The sequence below is a fragment of the Oncorhynchus gorbuscha genome, linkage group LG12 (genome assembly GCF_021184085.1).
Source record: "Oncorhynchus gorbuscha isolate QuinsamMale2020 ecotype Even-year linkage group LG12, OgorEven_v1.0, whole genome shotgun sequence".
Lineage (NCBI taxonomy): Eukaryota > Metazoa > Chordata > Actinopteri > Salmoniformes > Salmonidae > Oncorhynchus > Oncorhynchus gorbuscha.
The window spans coordinates 6,424,792-6,443,342 of record NC_060184.1 but is presented as its reverse complement, the minus strand read 5'-3'; the positions used below and the strand labels follow the sequence as shown (position 1 = coordinate 6,443,342).

General features: G+C 47.1%; 1 protein-coding gene across 1 annotated transcript in view; it reads right to left on the bottom strand.

The window, feature by feature from the left end:
- Positions 1-18,551, bottom strand: part of LOC123991531 (steroid hormone receptor ERR2-like) — a 96,663-nt gene that overhangs the window by 15,228 nt on the left and 62,884 nt on the right. The window contains exons 4-5 of the mRNA XM_046293150.1: positions 9,862-9,975; positions 8,225-8,386 (exon numbers count right to left, since the gene is read on the bottom strand). Coding sequence (XP_046149106.1) covers positions 8,225-8,386; positions 9,862-9,975 — 276 coding nt within the window. The remainder of the gene's footprint in view (positions 1-8,224; positions 8,387-9,861; positions 9,976-18,551) is intronic.

The following is an 18,551-nucleotide window of genomic DNA, read 5'->3' as shown; positions in this document are numbered from 1 at the left end:
GGGTGGTACCCATACCCCCATTCTCTCTCCCCACTCGAACACACCCCCCCCTCCCTCCTCCTGCAGTTTGTGAAAGAGAGAGAGAGAGAGAGACAGAGAGAGAGACAGAGAGAGAGAGAGAGAGACAGAGAGAGAGAGAGAGAGAGAGAGAGAGAGAGAGACAGAGAGACAGAGAGAGAGACAGAGAGAGAGAGAGAGAGAGACAGAGAGAGAGACAGAGAGAGAGAGAGAGACAGAGAGAGAGAGAGAGAGAGAGAGACAGAGAGACAGAGAGAGAGACAGAGAGAGAGAGAGAGAGAGACAGAGAGACAGAGAGAGAGACAGAGAGACAGAGAGAGAGAGAGAGACAGAAAAACCAGAGCAAACTAGAATGCTATTTGGCCCCAAACAGAGAGTACACAGCGGCAGAATACCTGACCACTGTGACTGACCCTACACAGAGAGTACACAGCGGCAGAATACCTGACCACTGTGACTGACCCTACACAGAGAGTACACAGCGGCAGAATACCTGACCACTGTGACTGACCCTACACAGAGAGTACACAGCGGCAGAATACCTGACCACTGTGACTGACCCAAAATTATGGAAAGCTTTGACTATGTACAGACTCAGTGAGCATAGCCTTGCTAATGAGAAAGCCCGCCGTAGGCAGACCTGGCTCTCAAGAGAAGACAGGCTATGTGCTCACTGCCCACAAAATGAGGTGGAAACTGAGCTGCACTTCCTAACCTCCTGCCCAGTGTATGACCATATTAGAGAGACATATTTCCCCAAGATTACACAGATCCACAAAGAATTCGAAAACAAATCCAATTTTGATAAACTCCCATATCTACTGGGTGAAATTCCACAGTGTGCCATCAAAGCAGCAAGATTTGTGACCTGTTGCCACGAGAAAAGGGCAACCAGTGAAGAACACGCACCATTGTAAATACAACCCATATCTATGCTTATTTATTTTATCTTGTGTCCTTTACCATTTGTACATTGTTAAAACACTGTATATATATATAATATGACATTTGTAATGTCTTTATTGTTTTGAAACTTCAGTATGTGTGATGTCTACTGTTAATTTTTATTGTTTATTTCACTTTATATATTATCTACCTCACTTGCTTTGGCAATGTTAACACATGTTTCCCATGCCAATAAAGCCCTTGAATTGAATTGAAATTGAATTGACAGAGAGAGAGAGAGAGAGACAGAGAGAGAGAGACAGAGAGAGAGAGAGGGGAGAGAGAGAGAGACAGAGAGAGAGAGAGGGGGAGAGAGAGAGAGAGACACAGAGAGAGAGAGGGGGAGAGAGAGAGACACAGAGAGAGAGAGAGAGAGAGAGGGGGAGAGAGAGAGAGACAGAGAGAGAGAGAGGTTAGAGAGAGAGAGAGACAGAGAGAGAGAGAGGGGAGAGAGAGAGAGAGACAGAGAGAGAGAGAGAGAGAGAGAGAGAGAGAGAGAGAGAGAGAGAGAGAGAGAGAGAGAGAGAGAGAGAGAGAGCGAGAGAGACAGACAGAGAGAGAGAGATACTGTAATGTGCAGGGATCATCATGCCGATATCTTTTTGAGAAGACGGTCAGGGGGACGGAAAATAATGACAAATAATTAGCAGACTGCAAATTGACCTCAAGAAGCCCAAAACAGATTTAACATTGGACTAAAATGTAATAATTTCAAACCTTGCTGACATGTGCATACGATCGCATGCTATATACAGGATCTTTCTGTTATGGGAGTGCTTTGCTGCAGATTTCCAAAATTAACATAGCTTGGATTTGATATGTTTATACAGTCTTTTATGTCCAACAATAAAACAAAAAATGGTCTCAGAAAACGTGGTGGGCCAGTCGGGGAACCCTGCTGAAATGTGTGAGAGTGTCACGCCCTGACCATAGAGAGCCAACCGTGACAGAGAGCTCATGAGAGCGCTACAGTTTTGGTTAATGTTCATTTTCTCCCGTTTCCCGTGTTTAGAGTGGTAATATAGTCCCCTACCTGGGATGTGTTTGGAGTGGTTTGGTTTGGTAATATAGTCCTCTACCTGGGATGTGTTTGGAGTGGTTTGGTTTGGTTATATAGTCCCCTACCTGGGATGTGTTTGGAGTGATTTGGTAATATAGTCCTCTACCTGGGATGTGTTTGGAGTGGTTTGGTTTGGTAATATAGTCCCCTACCTGGGATGTGTTTGGAGTGGTTTGGTAATATAGTCCTCTACCTGGGATGTGTTTGGAGTGGTTTGTTTTGGTTATATAGTCCCCTACCTGGGATGTGTTTGGAGTGGTTTGGTAATATAGTCCTCTACCTGGGATGTGTTTGGAGTGGTTTGGTTTGGTAATATAGTCCTCTACCTGGGATGTGTTTGGAGTGGTTTGGTAATATAGTCCTCTACCTGGGATGTGTTTGGAGTGGTTTGGTAATATAGTCCCCTACCTGGGATGTGTTTGGAGTGGTTTGGTTTGGTAATATAGTCCCCTACCTGGGATGTGTTTGGAGTGGTTTGGTTTGGTTATATAGTCCCCTACCTGGGATGTGTTTGGAGTGGTTTGGTTTGGTAATATAGTCCTCTACCTGGGATGTGTTTGGAGTGGTTTGGTTTGGTAATATAGTCCTCTACCTGGGATGTGTTTGGAGTGGTTTGTTTTGGTTATATAGTCCCCTACCTGGGATGTGTTTGGAGTGGTTTGGTAATATAGTCCTCTACCTGGGATGTGTTTGGAGTGGTTTGGTTTGGTAATATAGTCCTCTACCTGGGATGTGTTTGGAGTGGTTTGGTAATATAGTCCTCTACCTGGGATGTGTTTGGAGTGGTTTGGTAATATAGTCCTCTACCTGGGATGTGTTTGGAGTGGTTTGGTAATATAGTCCTCTACCTGGGATGTGTTTGGAGTGGTTTGGTAATATAGTCCTCTACCTGGGATGTGTTTGGAGTGGTTTGGTTTGGTTATATAGTCCCCTACCTGGGATGTGTTTGGAGTGGTTTGGTTTGGTAATATAGTCCTCTACCTGGGATGTGTTTGGAGTGGTTTGGTTTGGTTATATAGTCCCCTACCTGGGATGTGTTTGGAGTGGTTTGGTTTGGTTATATAGTCCCCTACCTGGGGTGTGTTTGGAGTGGTTTGGTTATATAGTCCACTACCTGGGATGTGTTTGGAGTGGTTTGGTTTGGTTATATAGTCCCCTACCTGGGGTGTGTTTGGAGTGGTTTGGTTTGGTTATATAGTCCCCTACCTGGGATGTGTTTGGAGTGGTTTGGTTTGGTAATATAGTCCCCTACCTGGGGTGTGTTTGGAGTGGTTTGGTTTGGTTATATAGTCCCCTACCTGGGATGTGTTTGGAGTGGTTTGGTTTGGTTATATAGTCCCCTACCTGGGATGTGTTTGGAGTGGTTTGGTTTGGTAATATAGTCCCCTACCTGGGATGTGTTTGGAGTGATTTGGTTTGGTAATATAGTCCCCTACCTGGGATATGTTTGGAGTGGTTTGGTTTGGTAATATAGCCCCCTACCTGGGATGTGTTTAGAGTGGTTTGGTTTGGTTATATAGTCCCCTACCTGGGATGTGTTTGGAGTGGTTTGGTTTGGTAATATAGTCCCCTACCTGGGGTGTGTTTGGAGTGGTTTGGTTTGGTAATATAGTCCTCTACCTGGGATGTGTTTGGAGTGGTTTGGTTTGGTAATATAGTCCCCTACCTGGGGTGTGTTTGGAGTGGTTTGGTTTGGTAATATAGTCCTCTACCTTGGATGTGTTTGGAGTGGTTTGGTAATATAGTCCCCTACCTGGGGTGTGTTTGGAGTGGTTTGGTAATATAGCCCCCTACCTGGGATGTGTTTAGAGTGGTTTGGTTTGGTTATATAGTCCCCTACCTGGGATGTGTTTGGAGTGGTTTGGTAATATAGTCCCCTACCTGGGGTGTGTTTGGAGTGGTTTGGTTATATAGTCCTCTACCTGGGATGTGTTTAGAGTGGTTTGGTTTGGTAATATAGTCCCCTACCTGGGATGTGTTTGGAGTGGTTTGGTTTGGTAATATAGTCCCCTACCTGGGATGTGTTTGGAGTGGTTTGGTTTGGTAATATAGTCCCCTACCTGGGATGTGTTTGGAGTGGTTTGGTAATATAGTCCCCTACCTGGGATGTGTTTGGAGTGGTTTGGTTTGGTAATATAGTCCCCTACCTGGGGTGTGTTTGGAGTGGTTTGGTTTGGTAATATAGTCCCCTACCTGGGATGTGTTTGGAGTGGTTTGGTTTGGTTATATAGTCCCCTACCTGGGGTGTGTTTGGAGTGGTTTGGTTATATAGTCCTCTACCTGGGATGTGTTTAGAGTGGTTTGGTTTGGTAATATAGTCCCCTACCTGGGATGTGTTTGGAGTGGTTTGGTTTGGTAATATAGTCCCCTACCTGGGATGTGTTTGGAGTGGTTTGGTTTGGTAATATAGTCCCCTACCTGGGATGTGTTTGGAGTGGTTTGGTTATATAGTCCCCTACCTGGGGTGTGTTTGGAGTGGTTTGGTTTGGTAATATAGTCCCCTACCTGGGATGTGTCATGTTTTGTCATATATTGTCTTGTCATTATGCTTTCCCTTCTGTTCGTTTCCCCCTGCTGGTCTTTTTAGGTTCGTTCCCCTTTCTCTCTCTCCCTTCCTCTCTCTCTTCTCTCTATCGTTCCGTTCCTGCTCCCAGCTGTTCCTATTCCCCTAATCAATCATTTATTCTTCCCACACCTGTTCCCGATCCTTTTCCCTGATTAGAGTCCCTATTTCTCTCCTTGTTTTCCGTTCCTGCCCTGTCGGATCCTTGTCTAGAATTCACCGTGCTGTGTTTGTGTATCGCCCTGTCGTGTCGTGTTTCCCTCAGATGCTGCGTGGTGAGCAGGTGTCTGAGTCTGCTAGGTTCAAGTGCCTTCCCGAGGCAACCTGCTGTTCAAGATCGAGTCTCCAGTCGGTTCTCGTCATTTCGAGTGAAAGTTGTGTTTTTTGATTGTATTTTACTTTACTGGATTAAAGACTCTGTTTTCGCCAAGTCGCTTTTGGGTCCTCATTCACCTGCATGACAGAAGGATCCGACCAAGGAATGGACCCAGCGACTACAGACGCTCGTAACACTGCCGTCGAGATCCAAGGAGCCATGCTCGGCAGACACGAGCAGGAATTGTCTGCTGCTCGGCATGCCGTTGAGACCCTGGCCGCTCAGGTCTCCGACCTCTCAAGACAGTATCAGAGTCTTCGTCTCGTGTCACCAGCTACTTCCGGTTCTTCCGAGCCTCCGGAACCTAGGGTTAATAACCCACCTTGTTATTCTGGGCAGCCCACTGAGTGCCGCTCCTTTCTCACCCAGTGTGATATCGTGTTCTCTCTCCAACCCAACACATACTCAAGAGAGAGCTCGGATTGCCTACGTCATATCACTCCTTACTGGTCGGGCTCGGCAGTGGGGCACAGCTATCTGGGAGGCAAGCGCTGAGTGTACTAACAATTATCTGAACTTTAAAGAGGAGATGATAAGGGTTTTTGATCGCTCAGTTTTTGGGAAAGAAGCTTCCTGGTCCCTGTCTTCCCTATGTCAAGGTAATCGATCCATAACGGATTACTCAATAGAGTTTCGCACTCTTGCTGCCTCCAGTAACTGGAACGAGCAGGCGTTGCTCGCTCGTTTTCTGGAGGGACTCCACGCTAAGGTTAAGGATGAGATTCTCTCTCGGGAGGTTCCATCCAGCGTGGATTCTTTGATTGAACTCGCTATTCGCATTGAACGACGGGTAGATCTTCGTCACCGAGCTCATAGAAGAGAGCTCGCGTTAACTGTGTCTCCCCTCTCTCCGACACTACCGTCTTTCCCCACTGACTCAGGTGTTGAGCCCATGCAGCTGGGGGTATTCGCATCTCGACTAAGGAGAGGGAACGGAGAATCACCAACCGCCTCTGTCTCTATTGCGGTTCCGCTGGTCATTTTGTCATTTCATGTCCAGTTAAAGGCCAGAGCTCATCAGTAAGCGGAGGGCGACTGATAAGCGCTACTAGACGGTCCTCTCCGTCAAGTACATGTACTACTTTACCGGTCCATCTACGCTGGACCGGATCGGCAGCATCCTGCAGTGCATTAATAGACTCTGGGGCAGAGGGCTGTTTTATGGACGAAGCCTGGGCGCGGAACATGACATTCCTCTCAGACAGTTAGGGAGCCCACGGTCATGTTTGCCTTGGATGGTAGTCCTCTCCCCAGTATATTATGTGAAACACTACCTTTAACCCTCACTGTATCTGGTAACCATAGTGAGACCATTTCTTTTTTGATTTTTTGTTCACCTTTTACACCTGTTGTTTTGGGTCATCCCTGGCTAGTGTGTCATAATCCTTCTTTTGATTGGTCTAGTGGTTCTGTCCTTTCCTGGAGCGTTTCTTGTCATGTGAAGTGTTTAATGTCTGCTATTTCTCCTGTTTGTTCTGTCCCCTCTTCTCAGGAGGAACCTGGTGATTTGACAGGAGTGCCGGAGGAATATCATGGTCTGCGCACGGTCTTCAGTCGGTCCAGAACCAACTCCCTTCCTCCTCACCGGTCGTATGATTGTTGTTCTGATCTCTTTAAGAAGCGTTTTGCATCCGCTTCTATCCTTGTTGCACCTGACGTCACTAAACAGTTTATTGTTGAGGTTGACGCGTCGGGGGTGGGCGTGGGAGCCATTCCGTCCCAGCGCTCCGATACTGACGATGGGGTCCACCCTTGTGCGTATTTTTCTGCTTCTGCTCCTGGTCTTGCTGGGTCTCAGTCTGTTCCCTGCCATCGCATCTCTCCTGTTCTTGTTCCTGCCCTTGCTGTGTCTCAGTCTGTCCCTAGTTGTTACTCTCCTGGCCTGTTTGGTCCTGTTTGCTCTAAGGTTTTCAGTTCTCTACCCGTGTCTCATTTTTTTTTAGAGTAGTACCCTAGTTTCCCTTTTTATCGTTTTTCGTTACGGTCCTGAGGAGAGGAGTTGGGTTCTTTCTCGGGACGTGCTGGACCGTTTGTGATCTATGATTTCCTCCGTTGCCGCCAGTGTTCCTCCTCGAGAGCGCCAGGAGGCGCTTGGTGAGTGGGGGGGTACTGTCATGTTTTGTCATATATTGTCTTGTCATTATGCTTTCCCTTCTGTTCGTTTCCCCCTGCTGGTCTTTTTAGGTTCGTTCCCCTTTCTCTCTCTCCCTTCCTCTCTCTCTTCTCTCTATCGTTCCGTTCCTGCTCCCAGCTGTTCCTATTCCCCTAATCAATCATTTAGTCTTCCCACACCTGTTCCCGATCCTTTTCCCTGATTAGAGTCCCTATTTCTCTCCTTGTTTTCCGTTCCTGCTCTGTCGGATCCTTGTCTAGAATTCACCGTGCTGTGTTTGTGTATCGCCCTGTCGTGTCGTGTTTCCCTCAGATGCTGCGTGGTGAGCAGGTGTCTGAGTCTGCTAGGTTCAAGTGCCTTCCCGAGGCAACCTGCTGTTCAAGATCGAGTCTCCAGTCGGTTCTCGTCATTTCGAGTGAAAGTTGTGTTTTTTGATTGTATTTTACTTTACTGGATTAAAGACTCTGTTTTCGCCAAGTCGCTTTTGGGTCCTCATTCACCTGCATGACAGGATGTGTTTGGAGTGGTTTGGTTTGGTAATATAGTCCCCTACCTGGGGTGTGTTTGGAGTGGTTTGGTTTGGTTATATAGTCCGCTACCTGGGATGTGTTTGGAGTGGTTTGGTTTGGTTATATAGTCCCCTACCTGGGGTGTGTTTGGAGTGGTTTGGTAATATAGTCCTCTACCTGGGATGTGTTTGGAGTGGTTTGGTTTGGTAATATAGTCCCCTACCTGGGGTGTGTTTGGAGTGGTTTGGTTTGGTTATATAGTCCCCTACCTGGGATGTGTTTGGAGTGGTTTGGTTTGGTTATATAGTCCCCTACCTGGGATGTGTTTGGAGTGGTTTGGTTTGGTAATATAGTCCCCTACCTGGGATATGTTGGGAGTGCTCTGTGTACATAATACTGTCCCCTCTACCTGGGATATGTTGGGAGTGCTCTGTTTAGATAATACAGTCCCTGGGATGTGTTTGGAGTGGTTTGGTTTGGTAATATAGTCCCCTACCTGGGATATGTTGGGAGTGCTCTGTGTAGATAATACAGTCCCCTCTACCTGGGATATGTTGGGAGTGCTCTGTGTAGATAATACAGTCCCCTCTACCTGGGATATGTTGGGAGTGCTCTGTTTAGATAATACAGTCCCCTCTACCTGGGATATGTTTGGCCCAGCCGATGATGACCACCAGTTCTCTGTCAGCCAGGTCACACAGAGTGGTCAGGGCCTTGATGTATCCATCTGGCATGGTCGGGTCTGGCATGGCATAGATCTTCTCTGGTTCAACCACCAGCAGGTGAGACACAATCTTTGTCACTGAGGAAGGGAAAGAAGGAAGGAAGGATGAGAGAGGCTGGCAGGCAGGCAGGCAGGCAGGCAGGCAGGCAGGCAGGCAGGCAGGCAGGCAGACAGACAGACAGGCAGACAGACAGACAGACAGACAGACAGACAGACAGACAGACAGACAGACAGACAGACAGACAGACAGACAGACAGACAGACAGACAGACAGACAGACAGACAGACAGACAGACAGACAGACAGACAGACAGACAGACAGACAGACAGACAGACAGACAGACAGACAGACAGACAGACAGACAGACAGACATTAACATATGTTTCCCGTGACAATAAAGCACATTGAATTGAATTGAGAGAGACACAGAGAGAGAGAGAGAGAGAGAGAGACAGAGAGAGAGAGACAGAGAGAGAGAGAGAGAGAGAGACACAGAGAGAGAGAAAGAGAGAGAGTCCCAACAAAATCATGAGAAAAGAAAAAGATAATTACTTGACACATTGGAAAGAATTAACAAAAAAACAGAGCAAACTAGAATGCTATTTGGCCCTACACAGAGAGTACACAGTGGCAGAATACCTGTCCACTGTGACTGACCCAAAATTAAGGAAAGCTTTGACTATGTACAGACTCAGTGAGCATAGCCTTGCCATTGAGAAAGGCCGCCGTAGGCAGACATGGCTCTCAAGAGAAGACAGGCTATGTGCTCACTGCCCACAAAATGAGGTGGAAACTGAGCTGCACTTCCTAACCTCCTGCCCAATGTATGACCATATTAGAGAGACATATTTCCCTCAGATTACACAGATCCACAAAGAATTCGAAAACAAATCCAATTTTGAAAAACTCCCATATCTACTGGGTGAAATTCCACAGTGTGACATCACAGCAGCAAGATTTGTGACCTGTTGCCACGAGAAAAGGGCAACCAGTGAAGAACAAACACCATTGTAAATACAACCCATATTTATGCTTATTTATTTTATCTTGTGTCCTTTAACCATTTGTACATTGTTAAAACACTGTATATATATATATATAATATGACATTTGTAATGTCTTTACTGTTTTGAAACTTCTGTATCTGTAATGTTTACTGTTAATTTTGGTTGTTTTTCACTTTATATATTCACTTTGTATGTTGTCTACCTCACTTGCTTTGGCAATGTTAACACATGTTTCCCATGCCAATAAAGCCCTTGAATTGAATTGAATTGAAATTGAATTGAGAGAGGGAGGGAGGGAGACAGAGAGAGAGCGAGACACACAGAGAGAGAGAGAGAGAGAGAGAGAGAGAGAGAGAGAGAGAGAGAGAGAGAGAGAGAGAGAGAGAGACAGACAGACAGAGAGAGAGAGAGGGAGAGACAGAGAGACAGAGAGAGCGAGACAGAGAGAGAGAGAGATAAGATGTGTGGTTAGATGGTTGGGAATAGCCAGGGATGTAGAACAAACATAGGCATAACTAGGAAGAGTAACTATTATTGTGACTCACATGGCTTTTTGGCAGGAGGGGGGAGTGTCAGGCCTAGATAGGCCCCGTTCTCCGTGTCCCCCATTCTCCTCTTGTACTTCTGTCTTCCGCCCCTCACGCGATCCAGACGCACACCTGGAAATAAACCACAGGAAAAACATCAATGTGAATTTCACAATAAACTTGAGATTCATGCCCCGGAAAATGACAAGGAAAGATGATGTAATACACAGTATGAATTCCTGTGATCTTCTGTTGTTCACTATGAGCCCTGAGACTTGTTCTGCATAGGATCCTCACTGCTGAAGATATGATCAAATTCTACCATTATATATAACATTATATACAGTAATGTGATCTGATAGTGTTATGTTGGGGTAGTTAGACTATATACAGTAATGTGATCTGATAGTATTATGTTGGGGTAGTTAGACTATATACAGTAATGTGATCTGATAGTATTATGTTGGGGTAGTTAGACTATATGGGGTAGTTAGACTATATACAGTAATGTGATCTGATAGTATTATGTTGGGGTAGTTAGACTATATACAGTAATGTGATCTGATAGTATTATGTTGATAGTGTTAGACTATATGGGGTAGTTAGACTATATACAGTAATGTGATCTGATAGTATTATGTTGGGGTAGTTAGACTATATACAGTAATGTGATCTGATAGTGTTATGTTGGGGTAGTCAGACTATATTGGACCACCACCACTACTGTCCCTCCTCCAGACAGGTTGGACCACCACCACTACTGTCCCTCCACCAGACAGGTTGGACCACCACCACTACTGTCCCTCCTCCAGACAGGTTGGACCACTACTGTCCCTCCACCAGACAGGTTGGACCACCACCACTACTGTCCCTCCTCCAGACAGGTTGGACCACTACTGTCCCTCCACCAGACAGGTTGGACCACCACCACTACTGTCCCTCCTCCAGACAGGTTGGACCACCACCACTACTGTCCCTCCTCCAGACAGGTTGGACCACCACCACTACTATCCCTCCACCAGACAGGTTGGACCACTACTGTCCCTCCACCAGACAGGTTGGACCACTACTGTCCCTCCTCCAGACAGGTTGGACCACCACCACTACTGTCCCTCCACCAGACAGGTATCCCCTCCACCAGACAGGTTGGACCACTACTGTCCCTCCACCAGACAGGTTGGACCACTACTGTCCCTCCACCAGACAGGTTGGACCACCACCACTACTGTCCCTCCTCCAGACAGGTTGGACCACTACTGTCCCTCCACCAGACAGGTTGGACCACCACCACTACTGTCCCTCCACCAGACAGGTTGGACCACCACCACTACTGTCCCTCCTCCAGACAGGTTGGACCACCACCACTACTGTCCCTCCACCAGACAGGTTGGACCACCACCACTACTGTCCCTCCTCCAGACAGGTTGGACCACCACCACTACTGTCCCTCCACCAGACAGGTTGGACCACCACCACTACTGTCCCTCCTCCAGACAGGTTGGACCACCACCACTACTGTCCCTCCTCCAGACAGGTTGGACCACCACCACTACTGTCCCTCCTCCAGACAGGTTGGACCACCACCACTACTATAAATTCTCAGACAACACAAAGATTCCTTGATGCCCTTCCAGACTCCCTCTGCCTACCCAAGGACGTCAGAGGACAAAAATCAGTTAACCATCTAACAGAGGAACTCAATTGAACCTTGCGCAGTAACCTAGATGCAGTTGCAACTCTAAAAACTAAAAACATTTGTCATAAGAAACTAGCTCCCTGGTATACAGAATACACCCAAGCTCTGAAGCAACATTCCAGAAAATTGGAACGGAAATGGCGCCACACCAAGCTGAAAGTCTTCCGACTAGCTTGGGAAGACAGTACCGTGCCGTATCGAAGAGCCCTCACTGCTGCTACACCAAACTGGAAGTCTTCCGACTAGCTTGGGAAGACAGTACCGTGCAGTATCGAAGAGCCCTCACTGCTGCTACACCAAACTGGAAGTCTTCCGAACTAGCTTGGGAAGACAGTACCGTGCAGTACCGAAGAGCCCTCACTGCTGTTACACCAAACTGGAAGTCTTCCGACTAGCTTGGGAAGACAGTACCGTGCAGTATCGAAGAGCCCTCACTGCTGCTACACCAAACTGGAAGTCTTCCGACTAGCTTGGAAAGACAGTACCGTGCAGTATCGAAGAGCCCTCACTGCTGCTACATCAAACTGGAAGTCTTCCGACTAGCTTGGGAAGACAGTCCCGTGCCGTATCGAAGAGCCCTCACTGATGCTCGGTCATCCTGTTTTTCCAACTTAATTGAGGAAAATAAGAACAATGCTACAGGGATAATGCCATGGGTGATAATGCCACAGGTGATAACGCTACAGGGATAATGCTATAGGTGATAATGCTACAGGGATAATGCTACAGATGATTATGCTACAGGGATAATGCTACAGGTGATAATGCTACAGGGATAATGCTATGGGTGATAATGCTACAGGGATAATGCTAGAGGTGATAATGCTACAGGGATAATGCTATGGGTGATAATGCCACAGGTGATAACGCTACATGGATAATGTTATGGGTTATAATACCACAAGCGATAACGCTACAGGTGATAATGCCAAGGGTGATAATGATACATGGATCATGCTAAATGGACAATGATATGGGTGATAATGCCACAGGTGATAATGCTACATAATGTTATGGGTTATAATACTACAAGCGATAACGCTACAGGTGATAACGCTATGGGTGATAATTGTACAGGTGATGATGTCACAGTTGATAATGCCACAGGTGATAATGCTACAGGTGATAATCCTACAGGTGATAATGTCACAGCGGATAATGCCACAGATGATAATGCTACAGCAGATAACGCCGCATGTAATAATTATACAGGTGATAATGTCACATATGATAATGCTACAGCAGATAACGCCGCATGTAATAATTATACAGGTGAAAATGTCACATATGATAATGCTACAGCAGATAACGCCGCATGTAATAATTATACAGGTGATAATGTCACATATGATAATGCTACAGCAGATAACGCCGCATGTAATAATTATACAGGTGATAATGGCACATATGATAATGCTACAGCAGATAACGCCGCATGTAATAATTATACAGGTGATAATGCCACAGGCGATAATGCAACACGTGATAATGCCACACATGATAATGCAACAGGTGATAATGCTACGGATGATAATGCTTATTGTTAAACAGCACACCAGCCTGATAATGAAGACCAATATGTTATTAGGCTAATTTCTGGAGGGAAATTATATTTTCGATCATCACCCCCATCATCATTTGATTTGAACACTTTTAAAAAGTCCCCCCCCTGTATGCACAGGCAGGCTGATTCAACAGCCTTTAAATGGCCGAAGTCAAATTGAGTTGTGAGATTTCAGTGACTTGTATATAAAATCTTAGATTTTTCAAAAGATACCGATTAGGCTTCTGTCTTTCAATTTCCTGAGAACACCACCAAATATCCACTAACCTAATTACCCACGATGCCTCTGGGAGACCCGGTTGTTTCTTCCCAGCAAACATAGTGAGATCATTCTGTGTTGGTTCAGGTCGGATCTAAATCAAGATACTTCTCTCTCTCTCTCTCTCTCTCTCTCTCTCTCTCTCTCTCTCTCTCTCTCTCTCTCTCTCTCTCTCTCTCTCTCTCTCTCCCCTCTCTCTCCCTCTCTCTCTCCCTCTCCCCTCTCTCTCCCCCTCTCTCTCTCTCCTCTCTCTCTCCCCCCTCTCTCTCCCCCTCTCTCCCCTCTCTCTCTCTCTCTCTCTCTCTCTCTCTCTCTCTCTCTCTCTCTCTCTCTCTCTCTCTCCCTCTCTCTCTCCCCTCTCTCTCCCCCTCTCTCCCCCTCTCTCTCCCTCTCTCTCTCCTCTCTCTCTATCTCCTCCCTCTCTCTCTCCTCTCTCTCTCCCCTCTCCCCCTCTCTCTCTCTCTCTCTCTCTCTCTCTCTCTCCCCCTCTCTCTCTCCCCCCTCTCTCTCCCCTCTCTCTCTCTATCCCTCTCTCTCTCTCCCCTCCTATCTCCTCCCTCTCTCTCTCTCCCCTCTCTCTCTCTCTCTCTCTCTCTCTCTCTCTCTCTCTCTCTCTCTCTCTCTCTCTCTCTCTCCCTCTCTCTCCTCTCTCTCTCTCCCTCTCTCTCCCCTCTCTCTCTCCTCTCTCCCCCTCTCTCTCCCCCTCTCTATCTTCTCCCTCTCTCTCTCCCCTCTCTCTCTCCCCCCTCCCCCCCACCCCTCTCTCTCTCTCTCTGTTCCTTGAAGAAGGGATGTGTTGTTAGTTAATAGGGCTGGTAATGTCTGGGGGTTTTAAACAAACCGTTCAGAGCTGTTGTTAGTTGATAGGGCTGGTAATGTCTGAGGGTTTTAAAACAAACCCTTCAGAGCTGTTGTTAGTTAATAGGGCTGGTAATGTCTGAGGGTTTTAAACAAACTGCTCAGAGCTGTTGTTAGTTGATAGGGCTGGTAATGTCTGAGGGTTTTAAAACAAACCGTTCAGAGCTGTTGTTAGTTGATAGGGCTGGTAATGTCTGAGGATTTTAAAACAAACCCTTCAGAGCTGTTGTTAGTTGATAGGGCTGGTAATGTCTGAGGGTTTTAAACAAACCGTTCAGAGCTGTTGTTAGTTGATAGGGCTGGTAATGTCTGAGGGTTTTAAACAAACCGTTCAGAGCTGTTGTTAGTTAATAGGGCTGGTAATGTCTGAGGGTTTTAAACAAACCGTTCAGAGCTGTTGTTAGTTGATAGGGCTGGTAATGTCTGAGGGTTTTAAAACAAACCCTTCAGAGCTGTTGTTAGTTAATAGGGCTGGTAATGTCTGAGGGTTTTAAACAAACCGCTCAGAGCTGTTGTTAGTTGATAGGGTTGGTAATGTCTGAGGGTTCTAATCCCGTTAAATGTAGATTTAATTTTGAAAATTATATGTCAGGATACTATCTGAAGAATTGCACACTTTTACTTTGTTAAATGACCACGTCATTATTGACCAATAAACTACTGCGTAGAAGTGGGTGGAGCCACTAGGCGTCAGACGATGTCATGGAAACAGGAAGCAGATCAGTGTGACTAGAAAAGTCCTGAGCTATGTTGTTGAACACTGATATGTCTGATCATTTTAAACACAAACACACACAGAGCTGTTGTTAGTTGACAGGGCTGGTAATGTCACACACACACAACACAAACCACGCACGCACGCACGTTGTTAGTTGAGGCACGCACGCACATGTTGACACACACACACACACACAACGCACGCACGCACGCACGCACGCACGCACGCACGCACGCACATTGACACCACTTCGGCGCCCAGCCAGGGTCATGCGTCTGCGACCAAACGACAGCGAGCGATGGAGGGAGTGAGGGAGTGAGGAGACAGCCGGGGTGGGATTCCAGGATCGGCGGAAGCCTGTTTGAACTAGAGCATCCAACGGAGCCATAATTAGTTTATAATTAATAGGCGCTGACAGGACTTAAGAGCTTGGCGACCAGTTTCAGTTTACAGGACGGAAAGCGAGAGAGCGAGGAGAGAGGAGGTGTGTGTGTGTGTGTGTGTGTGTTCTAATGTGTGTGTGTGTGTAGATTTAATGTTTGTGTTATATGTGCAGAAGACAGAGTGGAAAGAGGGGCAGAGAGAGGAGAGAGTGTGTATTGTGTGTGTGTGTGTGTGTGTGTGTGTGTGTGCCACTGTGTGTGTGATGTGTGTGAAACAGTGTGACTGTGTGTGTGTGTGTGTGTGTGTGTGTGTGTGTGTGTGTGTGTGTGCGTGCGTGCGTGTGTGTGTGTGTGTGTGTGCAGAAGACAGAGTGGAAAGAGAGGAGAGAGATAGATTGAGGGGTCCCTTTTGGCTAGCTAGAGTAGCTCTCCCAGCATCCCGTTTCTCCTCCACTCTCTCTTAACCAGTTGGGAGAAAGTCGGCGGCCGTTGGTGGTGCCGCTAGAATGGGGCTCTTCCTGTTCGCTGACGTGAGGTCTGATGGGGTAGATATCTCCTTCACATACAGTCATGTGTCCTACAGCAATACACGGAAAGCTGGATGGGGCCCTGAAAGAAGGGAGTGTGTGTGTGTGTTACACTCCTCCCTACACATTCCTCCTCCTCAGGCCTGTAGACTCACACAATGGAGTCAAGTTGAAATCTGTGCCATGAATCCAGGATTGGGAGCACAGTGGACGGGTCATCTTTAAAGAATTTGCAACGTCCACGGAAGTGTCCCCGAAAAGTTTCAGTTTACAGGAGAGATGGGGAAGGAATGGGGATAGGAGAATAGGGGTAGGGGTAGGGGATAGAAGGATAGGGGGTAGGGGGTAGGGGATAGGAGAATAGGGATAGGGGTAGGGGATAGAAGGATAGGAGGGTAGGGGGTGGGGATAGGAGAATAGGGATAGGGGGTAGGGGGTAGGGGATAAGGGGATAGAAGGATAGGGGGTAGGGGGTGGGTAAGGGGATAGAAGGATAGGGGGTAGGGGGTAGGGGATAAGGGTATAGAAGGATAGGGGTAGGGGGTAGGGGATAGGAGAATATAGGGATGGGGGTGCAGGGTAGGGGATAAGGGGATAGAAGGATAGGGGGTAGGGGGTAGGGGATAAGGGGATACAAGGATAGGGGGTAGGGGATAAGGGGATAGGAGGATAGGGGGTAGGGATAGGGGGTAGGGGGTAGGGGATAGGAGGATAGGGGGTAGGGGATAAGGGGATAGAAGGATAGGGGTAGGGGATGAGGGGATAGGGGGTAGGGGATATCTCGATATGAGGGTGAGGGGGTAGGGGATAGGGGATAGGGGGTAGGGGATAAGGGGATAAGAGGATAGGGGGATAGGGGATAGGGGATAAGGGGGTAGGGGATAGGAGGATAGGGGGATGGAGGTAGGGGATAGGAAGATAGGAAGATTGTAGGATAGGGGTGGGGGTAGGGGGGTAGGAGGTTGGTGTGTGTGTGTTTTGGTGTGTGTGTTTGTTTGTTTGTTGGTGGTTATGTGTTTGTTGGGTGTGTAGTGTTTGGGGTGTGTGTATGGTTTGTTGGTGGATATGTGGGTTGGTGTGTGTGTGTGTTTGTTGGTAGTGTGTATGTGTTTGTTGGTGTGTGTAGTGGTTGGTGTGTGTATGTGTTTGTTGGTGGTGTGTGGTTTGTTAGGTGTATGGTTTGGGTGTGTGTATGGTTTGTTGGTGTGTGTATGTGTTTGTTGGTGTGTGTATGTGTTTGTTGGTGTGTGGGTGTGGTTGGTGTGGAAGTGTTTGTTGGTGTGTGTGTGTGTTTGTTGGTGTGTGTGTGTGTTTGTTGGTGTGTGTGTGTGTTTGTTGGTGTGTGTATGTGTTTGTTGGTGTGTGTATGTGTTTGTTGGTGTGTGTATGTGTTTGTTGGTGTGTGTATGTGTTTGTTGGTGTGTGTGTGTGTGTTTGTTGGTGAGTGCGCATGCGTGTGTATGTGGATATAAGATTTAAGGCCAATCTTAAGGTCATCATTTGACCCCTGACCCCTGACTTCTCTTTCAGTCCAAGACAACATAGACCTTGTTACCTTGAAGTGCATTCTTTACCTGGCCCCTGTGTTTGTCGTAGCACCTTCAGGATATGTGTGTGTGTGTGTGTGTGTGTGTGTGTGTGTGTGTGTGTGTGTGTGTGTGTGTGTGTGTGTGTGTGTGTGTGTGTGTGTGTCTGTCTGTCTGTGTAACAGTATAGCTTCCATCCCTCTCCTCGCCCCGACCTGGGCTCGAACCAGGGACCCTCTGCACACATCCACAACTGACACCCACGAAGCAACGTTACACATCGCGCAAAAGTCGCGTCCCTTGCAGAGCAAAAGGGGAACAACTACTTCAAGATCTCAGAGCGAGTCACGTCACCCGATTGAAACGCTATTAGCGCGCACCACCGTTAACTAGCTAGCCATTTCACATTGGTTAGATCTGCTTGTGTGTGTGTGTGTGTGTGTGTGTGTGTGTGTGTGTGTGTGTGTGTGTGTGTGTGTGTGTGTGTGTGTGTGTGTGTGTGTGTGTGTGTGTGTGTGTGTGTGTGTGTGTGTGTGTGTGTGTGTGTGTGTGTGTGTGTGTGGAAGACAGGGCCCTATTTTGAGCCTCTCACCTGTCAGGCTGTGTGGGGTGTTTGTTTCTAGGGAACGTGTCAGAATAGGTGGGATGGCGGGCAGTGCCAGGGGTGGATTAGCAGGAACCTATTTTAGCTGGGAGAAATCAGAGTGACGCGGACGCACACCCTGGCCTGTATCACATGATAATGAATGGCCCACGGGTGTTCAACCTGGCCTGTATCACATGATAATGAATGGCCTACGGGTGTTCAACCTGGCCTGTATCACATGATAATGAATGGCCTACGGACGTTCAACCCTGGCCTGTATCACATGATAATGAATGGCCCACGGGCGTTCAACCTGCCTACATCCCATTGGATGTAATGAATGTATTACTAGTGACTTTAAACAATGCCACTTTATATAATGTTTACATACCCTACATTACTCTTCTCATATGTATATACTGTACCCTATACCATCTACTGCATCTTACCTATGTCGTTCTGTACATCTCTCATTCATATACAGCTGAGGTGGGACACTCTGTCCATGTATCTGTATGTACATATTCTTTATCCCTTTACACTTGTGTGTATAAGGTAGTTGTTGTGAGATTGTGTTTGTGTTTCCGCCAT